This window comes from Hyperolius riggenbachi, chromosome 11 (assembly GCF_040937935.1).
Source record: "Hyperolius riggenbachi isolate aHypRig1 chromosome 11, aHypRig1.pri, whole genome shotgun sequence".
In the NCBI taxonomy this organism is placed as follows: Eukaryota; Metazoa; Chordata; class Amphibia; order Anura; family Hyperoliidae; genus Hyperolius; species Hyperolius riggenbachi.
The window spans coordinates 20013961-20031454 of NC_090656.1; the positions used below are offsets into that span (position 1 = coordinate 20013961).

At 45.7% G+C, this 17494-nt stretch overlaps 1 protein-coding gene across 1 annotated transcript in view; it reads left to right on the forward strand.

The window, feature by feature from the left end:
• Positions 1 to 4365: 4365 nt before the first annotated feature.
• Positions 4366 to 17494, forward strand: part of LOC137538785 (neural-cadherin-like) — a 242347-nt gene continuing 229218 nt past the window's right edge. Inside the window, exon 1 of the mRNA XM_068261105.1 lies at positions 4366 to 6410. Coding sequence (XP_068117206.1) covers positions 4514 to 6410 — 1897 coding nt within the window. The 5' untranslated portion in view covers positions 4366 to 4513. The remainder of the gene's footprint in view (positions 6411 to 17494) is intronic.

Consider the following 17494-nt stretch of genomic DNA (forward strand, 5'->3'; position numbering starts at 1 on the left):
CAGTTTAGGTAGGCAGGTATTTAGGTGTCCCTAGTTTAGGTAGGCAGGTCTAGAAGTGCCCCCATCCTGGAAGGGGGGCAGTGGGCACAAAGCGGCGGGGAGGGGGGAAGCCTCCCCCCTCCCTCACCTGGAGCCCCCTCCCCTTCCATGCTTCCCCCTCCAAAATTGCTGCCAGCAGTGGCAGCGAGCGGGAATCACTTACTGAGAGTCAGAGAGCTAGGCGTGCCACTGCTGGTCTGGTCTTCTGCACTGCACTGTCCAATCATGCTCTCACAGGAAGTACTGTGAGAGAGCGTGATTGGACAGTGTCAGTGCAGAAGACCAGACCAGCGGCACGCAGAGCTATCGCTCTCGGTAATCCGTTCGTTCCCGCTGGCTGGCTGCAAATCTGGAGTAAGGAGCGCGGAAGAGGGGGCCCTAGGTGAGGAAGGGGGGAGGCTTCCCCCCTCCCCGCCGCCCTGTGCCCACTGCCCCCCCCTTCCTGTGCTGTGCCCCCCTCCTTTCCAGCACTGTGGCCCCTGGGGGCAAGAGGCACACTGGGAAAATTCCCGAGCTCCTGGTGGGTCTGTCCAAGCCTGAACACTATACTAATACTGGATAGGACCTCCCTTTATTAGGAACACTATACTAATACTGGGTATGGCCTCCCTTTATTAGGAACACTATACTAATACTGGGTAGGGCTTCCCTTTATTAGGAACACTATACTAATACTGGGTAGGGCCCCCTTTATTAGGAACACTATACTAATACTGGTCAGGGCCTCCCTTTATTAGGAACACTATACTAATACTGGGTAGGGTCTCCCTTTATTAGGACAATATCCTAATACTGGGTAGGGCCCCCTAATGCTGGCTGGGTAGAGCCCCCCTTTATTAGGAACACTATACTAATACTGGGTAGGGTCTCCCTTTATTAGGAACACTATACTAATACTGGGTAGGACCTCCCTTTATTAGGAACACTATACTAATACTGGGTAGGGCCTCCCTTTATTAGGAACACTATACTAATACTGGGTAGAGCCTCCCTTTATTAGGAACACTATACTAATGCTGGGTAGAGCCTCCCTTTATTAGGAACACTATACTAATACTGGGTAGAGTCTCCCTTTATTAGGAACACTATACTAATACTGGGTAGGACCTCCCTTTATTAGGAACACTATATTAATACTGGGTATGATCCCCCTTTATTAGGTACACTATACTAATACTGGGCAGGACCTCTCTTTATTAGGAACACTATACTTATACTGGGCAGGGCCTCTCTTTATTAGGAACACTATACTAATTCTGGGTAGGGTCTCCCTTTATTAGGAACACTATACTTATACTGGGCAGGGCCTCTCTTTATTAGGAACACTATACTTATACTGGGCAGGGTCTCCCTTTATTAGGAACACTATACTAGTAATACTGGGCAGGGTCTCCCTTTATCAGGAACACTATGCTAATACTGGGCAGGGCCCCCTTTATTAGGAACACTATACTTATACTGGGTAGGGCCTGTCCCTTTATTAAGAACACTATACTTATACTGAGTAGGGTCTCCCTTTATTAGGAACACTATACTAATACTGGGTAGGGCCTCCCTTTATTAGGAACACTATACTAATACTGGGTAGGGCTTCCCTTTATTAGGAACACTATGCTAATACTGGGCAGGGCCCCCTTTATTAGGAACACTATACTAATACTGGGTAGGGCTTCCCTTTATTAAGAACACTATACTAATACTGGGTAGGGCTTCCCTTTATTAGGAACACTATACTAATACTGGGTAGGTCCCCCTTTATTAGGAACACTATACAAATACTGGGTGGGGTATCCCTTTATTAGGAACACTATACTAATACTGGGCAGGGTCTCTCTTTATTAAGCTTTATTGGGCTCCTGTGATGTAAATCCAGGCCTGGTCTTGTGCCCAATGCAACCTCACTTTACTGGATAAGGACTCGACGCAACATCATGTGACATGTTCTTCAGCTGGAAAGAGAGGTTGTTTGACATAAGGTGTCCATTAATGGTACAATCTTTTGAAACATTGACCGGCCAATCTAATCGGCGATCGATTAAACATGATCATTTGGGAACACATGTGAGGACCAAAAATATAATACAATCTGATGCAATCAGAGGAATTGTTCCAGAAAACAGATTGATGGAATGATAGAAGCATTGATTGTTCTCTGTCGATTGGCACCATTAATGCTGCCCAATCCAATTGACTGTACGGGAGATTGTACCATTAATGGACACCTCTACTATAACATTCCTATCAGCTCAAACTAGTCTGGCCATTCTCCTTGGACTTCTCTCGTTAACAAGCTTTTTCAGACCAGAAAAGTGACCCTCACTGGATGTTTTTCATTGTTTCATAATTGTGATTAAACTCTACAGACTGTTGTATGTGAAAATTCCAGAAGATCAGCAGTGGCAGAAGCACTCAGAATAGCCTATCTGGGTCCAACATTAATGTCATGGTCAAAAGCACAGTGATCACATGATCTCCCCATTCTGGTGTCTGATGTGAACACTCAATGAGCTCCTGATCTGTATCTGCATGATTTTACATACTGCACTGCTGATTGGCTGAAGAGTTCCTAACAAAGAGCTAAGTGTGTATACTTTAAAGAGGAACTCTAATGAAAAATAGCATAATGAATAAAATTGCTTATTTATTTATTTTTACAAAATTCATTCATAAATTGTTCAGTCAGTGTTTGCTCAATGTAAAAGCTTTCCTCTCCTTGATTTACATGCTGTGATATATATTACTGGTGGTGACATCTTTAGTTCTGCTAGGTGATCTGTACGGAATGTTCGTTACTGAGAGCTCTATGCACAGAGGGAGATACGGATTGCTTGGCATTTGGAAAAAGCCGTTATTTCCCACAATGCAATGAGGTTCACCGACAGCAAACTGTCAGGACCATGGTCATGACATCACACTGTGGGAGGGATTTCACCACAGTTCCCTTCCTGATGATTTTTAAGAAAAAGTAAAGCTTTCTCATGGGAAAGGCGGTATTGGCTACAGATTGGAATATAGTTCAATTTCTGGGTTACAGTTCCTCTATAAGTTTGAAAAGCAACTTCCATACCTTAAGTGTATGAAGAGGGGGTTTATATAGTGTGGATTACAGGCTGTCTAAAAGGGGCCTGACCCACAAGTACCTCCCTTTGCTGCCAGGGCTTTTTGGATATTGGAGTGTACAGCTAGAGTTGGCTCCCTTACAAAAACATCTGAGAGAAATCATTGTGCTACATTACACAGACAATTATTATAGAGACCAACATTACCAATTGAATAAACCGACAAGAAAGTGTGTATGGGGGGCAGCAAAAAAGGAAGGAAAGGGGGGGGGGGGGGCAGTAATGAGAAAGAAGCAGTGAAAGGGAGAGGGGAGAAGGGAAGGGAAGAGGTTTACAGAAACATAACAAGAGGCAAAAGGAAGTATTTAAAAAGGGGAAGAGGGGCAACACTAAAGCTGGCCACTAACGGTCCAATTTCTAGCAAAAATTCGTTTGAGCGATCAGAAATTCTGACCGGATTGGTTGTAAATAACCTCAGTTGATGGACACAATCGATTATGAACGAGTGAAAAAAATGTCGTCCGAATGAATTTTCGTCGAACCAAAATTTGGATTTTCTTGTTGGTTGTGATAGATAGGAAGCAAAGATTGGTTCGTTGATGGTGTAGTGAACGATTTATTACAATATTTCACTTCCGGTCAGAATTTCTGATCGCTCATATGATTTTTCGCTAGAAATTGGACCGTTAGTGGCCACCTTTAGGCTGCCTACACACTGCATGCGATTCAGATTCCGCTTTTTAATCGGTTTTTACATACGATTCTGATTTTCAATCTTTACTGCATGCTGCGTTTTTTGAATCGGATCGCTGTTGAATGTATTCAGGGAACATCGGAATTGAAAATTGGAATTGGAATCGCTGCTAGAGAGAGATGAAAAGGAGGTGGGTGTGTATGTGTGTGTGTGTGTGTGTGTGTGTTGGGGGGGGGGGGGGGTGTCAGTGGGGTTAGTTAGGCGGAGAGAGGGTAAAGGGGTCAGGTAGAAAATAAAAGGGGTTTTTAGAATAAGGCAGAGGATAGTGAAGGGGGAGGGATGGTAACTACAAGAGATGAGGTTTAGGGGTAGACAATGGCCTGATAGAGGTAGAGGTGTGATTCAGAGAGGGGATGGAGATGATTCAATAGAAGATGGGGCTTTAGAATGGAGAGGGCAATAATAGGGGTGGTAGAGGAAGAAGTGTGGGACACAGAGACAATATTCAGCATTAGGTCTCTTCCTTCCACATGTTGTCAGCTCTGCTGTTCCCTCCAGCCTGTAGATTAGCAGCCTCAGTATCGCACTCCCCCCAGAGGCCACAGCGGGCATTGCAGGCAGAGCTCGCTACTCGCAGCACTCCGCTGATAGCTCAGCTCAGAGCTCCGTCTCTCTCCAGCCTCCGGACCATGTTCTGCTAGAAGGAGAACCTCTCACCAGGATGGGCACCCCCAGTCTGCTCAGCTGCCTCCTCAGAGCCTCCCTCCTCAGCCTGCTGACCCTTCCATGGGGTGAGGGAGCCCGGCACAGGAGACCCATCTTCTCCGGGTCAGTCCAAGAGAACCGGCCAGCGGGAACTAAAGTCAGCGGGCTGAACATCCACCTGAACCGGCTGAGCCCCGAGCCCTGGTGCTCCAAGGTGGCCGGTAGGAAGTGGCACCTGCAGCTCCTGGGGGAAGAGGGCTCCCACTTTGAGCTGTATTTCCACCACAGGTATGCCCAGCTGTCCCTCAGGACTGCCCAACAGCTGGACAGAGAGAAGAGGTCCAAGTACATCTTCAGGTTGGGTCTCTGCTGCAAACTTTGCCTGTCCACCGAGCACACCGTCACCGAGCTGGCCCTGCTCACCGTCCACGTTCTGGACCTCAACGACAATGCCCCTCAGTTCCACCACGACACCAACCTGTCCAGGATCAGCCTGGATGTCACCACCGGCCTCAAGTCTGTGGTCTACTGGGCGAGAGCCGAGGACGCCGACCAAGGCACCAACGCCGACCTGGTCTACTTCACCGACCCCATCAGCAACTACTTCTTTGTCATCCCCAAAACGGGGCAAGTGGTGCTGGTGGAGTCCATCCTGGACCTCAAGAGGAGCGTCAACCTGACTATCTTCGCCAGGGACCATGGGCAGCCACCGCTGGTCAGCAGCCCTCTGGAAGTGGAGATCTTCCCCAGGGTGAAGAAGTTTGGTGAAGCTGGTGCAGAGGAGGTCCACAGGCTGAGAAGATCAAGCCTGTCCGTGGAATTCTCCAATCTGGCCAGTGATCTACTACAGGGTAACTTAGAGGGCTTCCTCCCGGAAACAGACCACTTCACCCCTAAAACAAGGAACCCTGAAATAATAACTAAACAGGCACTAAACAGGCCGAAACGATCTCTAAACTCCAGGGTGACCACTCCTGTCGCCCCCTCGATTTTGCCCACCTCTGGGGATGCCATTGATGATGATGCCACCTTACTACTACATGGCATGTCCGAAACTACCAGACCGTCCTCAAGACCAGATAATGAGGTACAGAAAATGATGCCCATCGCTGAGGATACCACCGTTGCTGCCTCCCTAGACGTAGAGGACTCTTTTGCAACAAAGGCGATTTATGCAGAAGATAGGGACCATTTAACCAGAATAAAATTCTCCCCTAAGTCACAAAATTCTGAATCGGCAACAGATCTGCTTCTGCTGACACCCTCTGGTTCCACCTCGGGCACCCAGCTTGGACTAAGGTTCTCTCTGGGTTCTTTAGATTTGGCATCCGTGGTGCCATCACCTGTGGGTACTACCCCCCTGGCCACCCATCTAGGAGAGGAACACTTCCATGTGGTCACTGAATTGGCCACAATAGTCAGAGACAATCTGGACAGACTAAAGGTCTCTCCAATGTCCACAGTCTCCATAACTCCTGTGCCATCACCTGAGGACTCCACCTTAGTCACCCAGCCAGGTGAGGAATACTTCCCTGTGGTCACTGAATTGGCCACAGTAGACAAAGACCATCTAGAAAGACTAAAGTTCTCTCTCCTAGGTGAGGGACTTTTCCCTGAGGTGGAGGAAACAGCCATATCACATAAGGAGGAGCAGAACCGGCTGAGAAGGTCTCCTGCGACCCCAGATTCCTTCTCCGCTGTCTCCATTCCTGAAGACACCCCCGCTGGATCTATCATCACCACCCTGGTGTCCAAGGACCTCCGCTCCCCCTGGTTTGAGTTGGTTTCCCCGTCTGCTGAGGACTCTCCTGTTGCTGTGAACAGGGACACCGGGGAAGTGTCTCTGATCAGCACCCTGGACAGGGAACAGCAGAACAGCTATGAAGTCCTCATAAAGGAACAGGACAGAACAGGTAGGAGAATACTCCTGGGCGGTTTCTTATTATAGGTTTGTTGAATATTATTACAGTATCATTATGTATTATTCTAGCGAAACGGCTTCATAAATAACTTTCTATCTAGTTTGATGTTCAAAGCATGAGTAGAGCATCCCCTATAACAAATCAATGCATATACTGTATTAGGAACCTTCACCAGCAATTCAGAATGATGGGATGAATGCAGAGCCCAGAGTATTGGGTGTGTTGTTGAATTACTGTTGATAACTGTGTACTTTTTGTTAATGAATTGTTCTGATGCCTGTTTCAGCTGTCAGCCCCCTCTGGCTGGCAACAGCTCTGTAGATAATGTGATTTGCTGCCAAGAGGACCTCCTACTACAGTTCAAAACTGCGCTACTGCTGCTGTATCTTTTACACAGGAGGGCTTATGAACAATTGAATGATGGTATATGTTAGCTCCCTGGCATTCTTGCCTTGCAGCTCTGGGGATCTGGGCTCAGAGCCTTACAGGTGTCCCTACATACATTGAACCCATCTTATTTTCTGTATTACCTCAGGGGCGTTGCTAGCTCCAAAGATCAGTGGATCAGCCACGGATCTATTCTGGGGTGCCCCAGATCTCTAAAGCTACGTACACACATATGACAACGATTGTTCGTTGTGAACGATGAACAAACTTTTAATTGACGAAAAAACGGCCTAAGTAAAATTAGCTTTTAAAGGTGTGTAACAATCTGATCGTTAGAACGAATGTTACATCACGTAAAGCAACTATTGCGCTTGCGCATAAAAATGAAAAGTTCCATGGAGAAATAGCGAAATGCGCATGTCAAGCCTAGTACGAACGACCGTTTCCAACGATGTACTACTTTTGCAAACGATTGTCGTTGGAAAAAATCCGCCAAGCTCAATCGTCCGTTTTTAACGATCTAGCTCGTCCGTCGTTAGACTTAATGGTCGTTGGCTGCTTTTTTTTTTAAACGATCGTCGTTTGAAATGATCGGGGAATGATAGTTTCAAACGACTATAGCCGCATGTGTGTACGCACCTTTAGGATCTTAGCAACGCCCCTGCCTGAGTTTCTTTACATGATTTTACACTATAGATAAGATTCTCTTGACTCTAGCTTGCAGGCAGATTTCATGCAAATTCTATACAGGTTGGGACTGAGCCAATCAGAATTGACATCATGTCGATGACATGAGGTGTCTTTGATCCATCCTGAATACCTGCCATGGAACAAGTATGTGTATCAGAGAACTGACCTACATGTTTGTTCCTGGTGATAGGGGTGGTCCACCAAATGCTAATTATTCCAGCTTGCATGCACTTTTAATGCAAATTGTATGCAGCTTAAAATTAGGACAGAGGCACTTCTGGCTTCATTGGATTTGCCCAATTCCAAATTGCATACAATTTGCATGCAAGTCTACTGGAGAGTGAACGCATATTAACCATTATAGCCAGAGGGCTAAGATGGCAGTTACAAAGGTATCAGTTGCTTGAGGATACATGGCTCCCCCCTTTATTTATTTCTAACAAGTTTTTTTGTGCCACCAATGTTTTAGGGATTTGTTAAAGGACATCCGAGGTGAAAATAAACTGATAATAAAAACAATTGTATCTATCCTCCTCCTCCTAAAAATGACTTTCTTAGATATCCCACAGTTTTATTTTATATTTAAATCTAGTTTTTACGTTTTTGCTGTTTCATTGTCTCTGCTCAGTGACACCTTCATTGAAGTATGCCAGAGCGTACATCTATGAATTATTGACACTTTGTATCTCTTTCCTGCTCCAGGAAGCCATTTACTGACAGAGAAGTGGTTTATGATTGTAATTACTTATCAGTGAGGGTTATGCTATAGTCTGACCCAGTCTGACCCGGTCTGACCCGGACAGAAACTGTTACTTGCATACCTGATGTTTAACTCTTTCAGGCAGAGAAAGAAAGAAAAAAAGGAACACAGCATAGTTATTAGTGTGCTTGGCACTGTACATACCCATGTCTATCTCATCATGTCACATGTCACCTCGGGTAACCTTTAATGGAAAACTACAAGGAAAGCAATAGCTAATCAGCCTAGGCTAAACACCACTGGAAAGGCAGGGTTACATTCAATATACAGCAATATATAGATAAAAAAGAGGGGTGTTTCTGATGTTGAGACCAGTATTTCCTGTAAAAGTGGGCATCCTGAATCATTTACTGCATTGTACTGCATGTCACTACGGTGCCTCTTTAACTACACTCATCAAAAGTGGGAAAAGTCTTGCAAAAATGACACCCCTACCTCATACTTTGACCAAATGCAGCACAAATGATTACTCCACAGTGAGAGACCACTAGATGGTTGGTTTTTAGGATATGCCCAGCCACACTTTAATCCTGCCTATTTCTCTGATTCAGTTGTACAGCATGAAGGCGCGTGTGATCTATACCTTGGGGGTTTTTTTTGCCTCAAATTAGTTTTTTTGGGGGTGATATTTGTTTACAGTAATTACTTTACTCTTTATTTATTTTAAAGGTATAACAAGGAAAAAAACAAAACAAAACAGTATTTCTCCAATTCCATCTCCTATAGTTATAAAATAAAACAATGCTTCCGTGTTTGGTTACCTCCTATCCCTGTGTAAAAATCTGTAGATGATTTGTACTCTGCATCAGCGGTCATCCGCCATTGTCTTGTAATAACTGTTGTATTGTTTATTTTTTTTGTATTGTTATACCCTGTATACCGGTAGTCCCCCCGTTAACGAACGAGATAGGGACTGTAGGTTCGTTCTTAACCTGAATCTGTTCTTAAGTTGGAACATTTTGCCATCTCAGTCCCCTGTACCTCCTCTGTGCCCCCCTGTGCCTCCAGTGTTCCCCTATGTGTCACCACTGCCCTCTGCACCTGCTTATAAATGTTTAAAAAACGTTTTTTTTTTGTTTTTTTAAAATCGACTTTCTCAATAACTACAAGTCCAATTTGAAAACTTTTTTTTTACTTGTTCCCATGGAAACACAAAATCCATGCCGTTCGTATCAGCGGGTTGTTCATAAGTCGGGCGTTCGTAAGTCGGGGACTGCCTGTACTGTTGTACAGCACCACGGAAGATGCTGGTGCTATATAAATTAATAATAATAATAATAATAGACACCAGGGAACTGTATAGGGAAAGGAGGGGGCCACTAGACACCAGGGAACTGTATAGGGGAGGGAGGACCACTAGACACCAGGGAACTGTATAGGGAAGGAGGGGGCTACTAGACACCAGGGAACTGTATAGGGGAGGGAGGACCAGTAGACACCAGGGAACTGTATAGGGAAAGGAGGGGGCCACTAGACACTAGGAAACTGTATAGGGGAGGGAGAGAGGCTCACTAAACACCAGGGAACTTTATAAGGGAGGAAGGAGGGCCTCTAAACACATACGGTTTGTATAGGGGATGAAGGGGAACTGTATAAGGGATAGAGGTAGCCACTAGACATTGAGGTTGGCATGCAACCTGGTCCCAAATCTCAATTTCAGTCCACTTCTTATTTGAGTTTGACACCCCTGCCCTAACTTAACTATTCATGGTTTTGGGTTTTTTTTTATTTTTTTGTTTTGTTTTACAAGTGTTTTATTTTGTTTACTATGGGGGTAAGGAGGATTTAATTTATTTTATTTATTTTATAGTGTAAAGTGTGTATTTGTAATGTATTTTTTTTACCACTAGATGTCCTTACACACACTATTCTGTGTGCTCTGAACAGAGTTCAAACCACACAGGCAGTGTTGTTACAGGAAAGATCATTGGCTTCTGGTTAAAGCCATGATTTTTCCCTTACAGGCACTTTGATTGGCTTAGGGAACACATGTTCCCATTCAACAATCACAGATGTGTCAGTCGTGGCGGGACAAGGTGGCGGCATCGGTGAGCGACATATTAAAACTTCTGTTTGCCATTAACAGGGACAAACAGGACATTCTAATATGTCTAGCATCCTTAAGTGGTTAAAGGACACCAGAAGTGAGAGGGATATGGAGGCTGCCTTATTTATTTCCTTTTAAACAATACAAGTTGCCTGGCATCCTGCTGAGCCTCTGCCTCTAATAATTTTTGACATAGACCCAGAACAAGCATGCAGATCAGATTTTTGACTGAAGTGTGATTGCATTTGACACATGCTTGTTTCAGGTGTCTGATTCAGATGCCACTGATGCATGAAAGATCGTCAGGATGCCAGGCAACTAGTATTGTGTAAAATGAAATAAAAATGGCGCCTCCATACCCCTCTAACTTCAAGTCAGCCACATCACCAGGGGTTAGATTCTGGGCTCACGCTCCGGATCTCTTTCACTGGGCCCTGAATATGATATCCTGCCAGTGCCCTGAACTTGTGAACTGGTGCGATGCCAAATTTTCAGGAGATGCGGGTTGGCGGACACCATCTTTGTGAAGCTTCCTGCCTTACCTCTAGGCACTGGCGTAACAATAGGCCCTGCAGCCCCTACTCCCGCGGGGGGGCCATTTTGTGGGGGCTGGAGGGGTGGCAGCATGAGGGGAAAGCCTTGGCCACAGTCGGCGTGGAGAGGGGAAGTTCCCCCCCCCCTCTCCCTCATCTCGGGGCTCTCCCCTCTGCGCTCCCCTCCAGCTAGTTACAGTGTGGGCAGCGGGCAGATACATACCTTCCGTGCGTTCCACCGGATACTCCTCGCTCTAGCGGCTGACGTCACTTCCGGAAGTGACGTCAGCCGCTAGAGCGAGGAGTATGCGCCGCTAGAGTGAGGAGTATGCGGTGGAATGCACGGAAGAAGGTATGTATCTGCCCGCCGCTGCCCGCTGCCCACACTGTAACTAGCTGGAGGGGAGCGCAGAGGGGAGAGCCCCGAGGTGAGGGAGAGGGGGGGAACTTCCCCTCTCCCCACCAACTGTGGCCAAGGCTTTCCCCTCATGCTGCCACCCTCTAGCCCCCACAAAACGGCCCCGAGCGGGCCCCAGGGAGGGGGGGGCCCGCTCTGAAATTCTGCAGGGGGGCCTGGTGGGGCCTAGTTACGCCCCTGCCTCTAGGCTTTAGCAGCCAGGCCCAATCACTTTCCTCCCCACATGAGAGGCCACCTCCCCCTACCCACTTGCCCTGGGGCATGGATATAAGTGAGTCAAATGCAGGGGCTTGGAGAGCGTGCATAGCTCCGCCCCGTTTGTATGGATGGATGCACGCACGCACACCTTAGTCAGCTGCAAATAAGCCCTTCCACCGTTGCCGCTATTTTCTAGAAATGTGAACCTGTGCAGTAGCCATCCAGCCACAGCACAGTCAGTTTAGCAGGTCCAGGTGGTCAGCCAGCCCAGATCTCCCAGGATCCTAGCAATGTCCCTGCTTCAGGTGTCTTTTGAAAACAAGTCAGCAGTGGTTGTTGCACCTACATTTCATCCTGACAGGATTGAGGGGAGATTTTGGAGGAAGGTTGAAGGGAAAACATTTCTCCTTTAGCTCTGGTTTGGAATTGATGGCTGTTATTTTATTTCCCGCCACAGGGTGGAGATACATTTACAAAACAGGCATTCGAGGAGACGATTTTGGAAGAGAATGCCAGAGAAAGTTTTAGTTTTCCACTTAACCAGTTGTGAGCTAGGGATGGTTTCAGTGTCGGACTGGGAGCTGAAAAAGCGAGGACATCCACCTGCTGGCCAAGCAGCAGTAATCAGGTGTTGCTGCTCACGGTGAAGACTTGCTGCAGGTTTCTATTGGGAGTGATAACACAGGGTTACTGCTGCTTGGCCAGCAGGTGGATTTCCTCACCTTTTCCACCTCCCAGTCCGACACTGGAGGGTTGATGAGATTTAGAGATGGTCAGTGAGAAGCAAATAATATAACATTGATGCAAATGTTAAATTGTACATCTTTGCAGCTTGAAAATTGACCAATCACATGCAGTGGTGGTGGCATTTATTCTCATTAATTGTATTGGCGGGATAAGCAATGTTTGAAATAGCGTCACAAATAATTTGGGCGCCTGTGGCAGATCAGTAAAATGGGCGTGGCCCAGACTTCAATCTAAATTGCAGCTATAGCTGTGTGCAAATGATAATCTGTATCTAGGAGGCGTGAATATTTGTGGAGGGGGAGGGGCAAAGTTAGGGTTAGGCATCGATAGTGGGAGGGTTCAAGTGGGAATACAGTTAGGTTTAGCAGTGGTAAAATATTGATTAAAAATTATCTTTTATGTTTTTGTTATGTTATTATTATTATTATGTGTTATATTATATGTTATATTATATGTAATTATGTTATTATCTATTATGCCCCCTGCATCACCCAATCCCATGCACCCAGGACTTCTCAAGAGCTGCTCCAACACTATAGAACTGACTCCCTACCTCCCCCCATTAGGGTTTCCCTCTCCTTCAACCTCTTCAAGAAGGCCCTCAAAACTCACCTTTTCACTCTGGCCTACCCCCTCACTTGTGCTCTAAACCCGCAGCTGAACTCTCGTTCCCTACCGCTCGTGTCCCTACCTCTCCCTCTAGATTGTAAGCCATTGGGCAGGGCCCTCCTCCTTATGTCTTTTACCTGATCACACACCTCCATTACCGTACACCCATCCTAGGGATCTGAGTGAACTCTTGAGTGAGCTCAATTTGCCTAATCTCCATGCTCCCATCCAGGGATTGACTGACTAAGCATTACCTTGTACTCATACTGTGCTGCGTGATCTGGTTTGCATGTATTCCTGTATTGTCTTATTGCTTTATGTCACCCCTAATTATTGTCTGTAACCTTAACTAATGTCCAGCGTCGTGTAATATGTTGGTGCTTTATAAATACAATAAATAAATCCATCTATATTCTACTATTACATTTCATATATGCATTGGCCAATAGTAAAATATTGTCAATTTTACCCATATTTTACTATCTGCTTTCCCCGGTGTCAAAAATGACAGCGACACCCTTTTTGCATGTATGCCTGTTTGTGCAGTGCTCAGCTGCAGAGCTTGTTGCTAGTTGCAGTTTGCACCTTGATTTGCTAGTGTCAAATATATCACTTGTAAAACACTTGGTAAAGATTGAAGACTCTTCTGGCCACTTCCTGAAAGATGGACTGTCTGTGCAGTAGGCGTCAATGCTCTCATAGATATTTGGTCGGTGCCCCGCCCACTTGCTGTCTAAACAGTAAAATGAGGCAGTCAGGGCATTGGTAGCAGCCACAACCGCAGAGTCTGAATAGCGACTCTCTCACAGCTGCTTCTGGTCACAGAGAAGTTTTAGCTGCAGAAGTACTCCAACTGCTAAACTATTAGATGGTATTTTTAGATTGGTGTGTGCAGATGGGATTTAACCTCCCTGGCGGTCTATTAAAACCGCCAGGGGGCAGCGCAGCACTTTACATTTTTTTTAATCATGTAGCTAGCCTAGCGCTAGCTACATGATAGCGGCTGTGCAGCGGCATCCCCCCACCCCCTCCGATCGCCTCCGGCGAACAGCGCAAACAGGAAATCCCGTTCAGAATGGGATTTCCTGTTTGGCTTCCCCATCACCATGGCGATGATCATCATCGACGTTGTGACATCATCGAGAGTCCCGATCCACCCCTCAGCGCTGCCTGGCGCTGATAGGCCAGGCTGCGCAAGGGGTCTGTGGGGGGCCAAGCGACGCAGCGGGTAGCCGCGAATCAGCGTGGAGCAGCGGCGATCGGGAAGTACACGCAGCTAGCAAAGTGCTAGCTGCGTGTACCCCCCCCAAAAAAATTTGCCAATCGGCCCAGCAGGGCCTGCGAAATCCTCCTGCGCGGCATAGTCCGACCTGAGGTCGGGCTTACTGCCAGGGAGGTTAAGTGCTTTTTTATGCTGTAGCATTTATTTGATGATTTTCCCAACGTTTTGCAGTAAGTCTTCACCCTGTTGCATGTGGTCCGGTATCAGTCATGGAGACAATCCGAAGACATAACAACAAATGTTGTTTGTTTAGGTGATACCTTTAATTACTAACTGTACAAGATTTCTCTGCAATCTTCTTTAGGCATGTTTCAGAGCTGGATCAGAACCATACATGTGGTTATGCCTGAAGAAGAAACTTAAAGTTTGAAAGCTTGCAGAGAAATCTTGTACAGTTAGTTATTAAAGGTATCACCTAAACGACTTTTGTTGTTATATCTTCGGAGTCATCACCCTGTCAGCTACATCTTGGAGAGGACTATGAAAATATCGGTTGAACACCAGAATAAAAGCTCAAAATAAATAAAAAATACAGAGCAGTTGAGACAACGCATTGGGAGGTCGCAACAAATATCGGGCAACCAACTGTGTTTAAAATCCTAACCAAGTCTCCTCTGGGCTTGAGATGACTGAGATTATCCTGACAACTGCCTGAATATATTACAAACTGTATGTAAGGAGTCAAGAGTTTGACTTTTTTTTTATACATCCAGGACAACAACTCTTAACATTTCAGCAATCCTCTTGATCTGATATGACTCAGGCTATGGTTACCTAACAGTAAGGCAAGGTTTCATAGGACTCTCATGTCCTTGCCCACCTACTCAGGACAAAGTACCTTAGTACTCATTCACACATACTACACAGAGGCGTTCCATGCGATGGTCTGACACCACCTCCTAGTGACCTCCAACTATTGCCACCACTAACTGCTTACATGCGGACCCAGTTTTTACCCAGCATTCAGAGCCATGATGCAGCCCCTGGAGTGAGGAAGTGACTTTCATGTGTAGGAGGAGTTGCTTGTATCTGTGACAATTTTATAGGTTACTATAGTGCTCATTCTCCCTGCGGCAAGTTATGGTTCCTCAACAGCAAAAGCACCAGGAAATGTAGAGTCCATGCAAATCAGGCCTTAAATTAGGCCAGTAGCCTGATATGGCTCAGGTGAGGAGTTGAAATTATTACTATCTAAAATTAAACGAGTTGTCAATAAATCCAGGCACGTTGTGAAAAGGGACATTGGAGAATTAAGACTAACAAGGAGCATGGAGACTTCTAAAAGCCAATTGTATGTGAGATCAAAGGCGATTGACTGAGGTGGCTTGGACATATATAGAGGACGACAGGAGTTAGGGCTGTTAAGAAGGTTTCTGAAGGTAAACCACCGGCACTGGCAGTCTGACCTATATTGCATAGGCCAGGTGGAAAGTGTGTGATTTTCTTCTGTGTAAACCAAGAAGATGTCGTTTGAGAGGAAGGCTGAGGATAAAGTAATTAGTTGAGGATTATGTTGAGGAGGATCTCATGAAGATAGTACTAAGATGGAGAAATAAAGAGGTCAGTGGAGAAGATTGGCCATAAACTTTTTAGGAGACCAAGGACCTTCATTGGCTGTAGCCACTAGCGAGCTTAGGATGAACTTATTTAGAAGAAACAGCTTTTGTCAGTTTTTGTACCACTCAGCAACCACTATGCTATAAATGAACATCAATCACAATCACCCATGTATAATATTCCTGATGGTCCTCTAGGTTACTGTGGTGCTTGTTTCCCCAGAGGCTGGTGATGGTTTCTCAAGAGAAAAAGCATTAAGGTAGTAAGTGTCCAGCCACTGGTGTGAAATTGGCCTTTACCAGGTCAGTACTAGGTTCATATAGTCAAACCCATGGATCTTCCAATAGTAATGTATGGTTTTAAGAGTCAGACCACAAGGATGGCTGAGCACCGAACAATCAACACCTTTGACTTGTGGTGCTTTGGAAAACTGTGGAAGACTGTTGAGAGGCCCTCCAATCATTCAATAGTTAAATAAAAGAACTCTAACTTTTCATTAGAAGGTGCAATGCTGAAGCTCAAATACTTTGGACACACAATGAGATGGCAGAACTCATTGGAGAAGACCCTGATGCTGGGAAATATCGAGGGCAAAAGGAAGAGGGGTCAGCAGAGAATAAGATGGCTAGATAGTATCATGGAAGCAACAAAATCAGCTTGGACAAGCTTTGAGAGGCAGTAGAAGATAGAGGGGCCTAGCATGCTGTGGTCCATGGAGTCGGAGAGGACTGAAGAGCGACTAAACAACAAGCCAGGTACTGTAAGACCCAGGGAAGGGCACCAAATGTTTACCATCAAACAGCAGACCAGCTTTGGTCATACAATTCAGGTTTGATGGATCACCTTAATTCTCCAATCACCTGCCTCTCGAAAAAGCCTCATCCAATCACATCCACACCACGTGCTATCTTTTGAAAATTTCTGATATTCTTCATAAAGTGATTCCTTTGCCGGACCCGGGAACAGCCACGACTCTAAACGTTCTGTTTCGGTGACCAGATTGCCTACAGGTTTTTTCTTCTTCCTCCGTCTAAGATTGATCCAGCAGACGTGAGCACCCTGTGACCCCCATCAGAAACGTCCCTGAGGGCGCCATCATGGTTGAGGAGCTTTGATGTGAATTCATTGGTGAGAAGTAAATATCGAGCGTCAGAGGGAAAAAAAAAAAACTTAATGCATGTGTACAAGATATGAATTCCTCCCTTGATGCACTCTAAGGTACACAAACCAGGGAATATTCAACACAGTTTCAAATCACACAACGTTAACGGCAGATAAGACGCTAAAATGCATTTTCCTGTCTAATCTCCCTCCTACTTGCTATGTATTTATTCTGCTTATTATGTATATATACCGAGCCGCCTTTCATTCCTATATCGTTTTTTTTCTTCTTCGTTTTTTTTTTTTTTTTTTTTACGCCTTCTGGAGAATGTTCAAAGGATGGACTACTTTGTCAGCAGAGTTATGTTTTCTCAGCGTTATGCTTGAGTTTGCTTTAATCACATTCAAATACCGAGGCTTATTTACTAGGAGAGCATCGCGGTACAAATTTGCATTAAGCCATAGCAACCAATCTTCTCTGCTCATTGACTAATTTGCGCACGAGCGTGGCTTGGCAGTAGCTTCCGTTGCAGGAGGAGAACTACAGCTCCCAGCAGGTGCGCAGCTCAACCACGGTATCAACCTGTGCCAAATTACAGATGCCTTAGGCAGGGGCCACACTTGTTAGATGCATGCAAGTTTTTTCGCATGCAATAAAATGCTCCCCACCACGCTCGTCATCAGAGATGGATTAAGATGTAATGGAGCCCAAGGCAATGTAAAAGAATTTCCCTTCCCCCCCACCA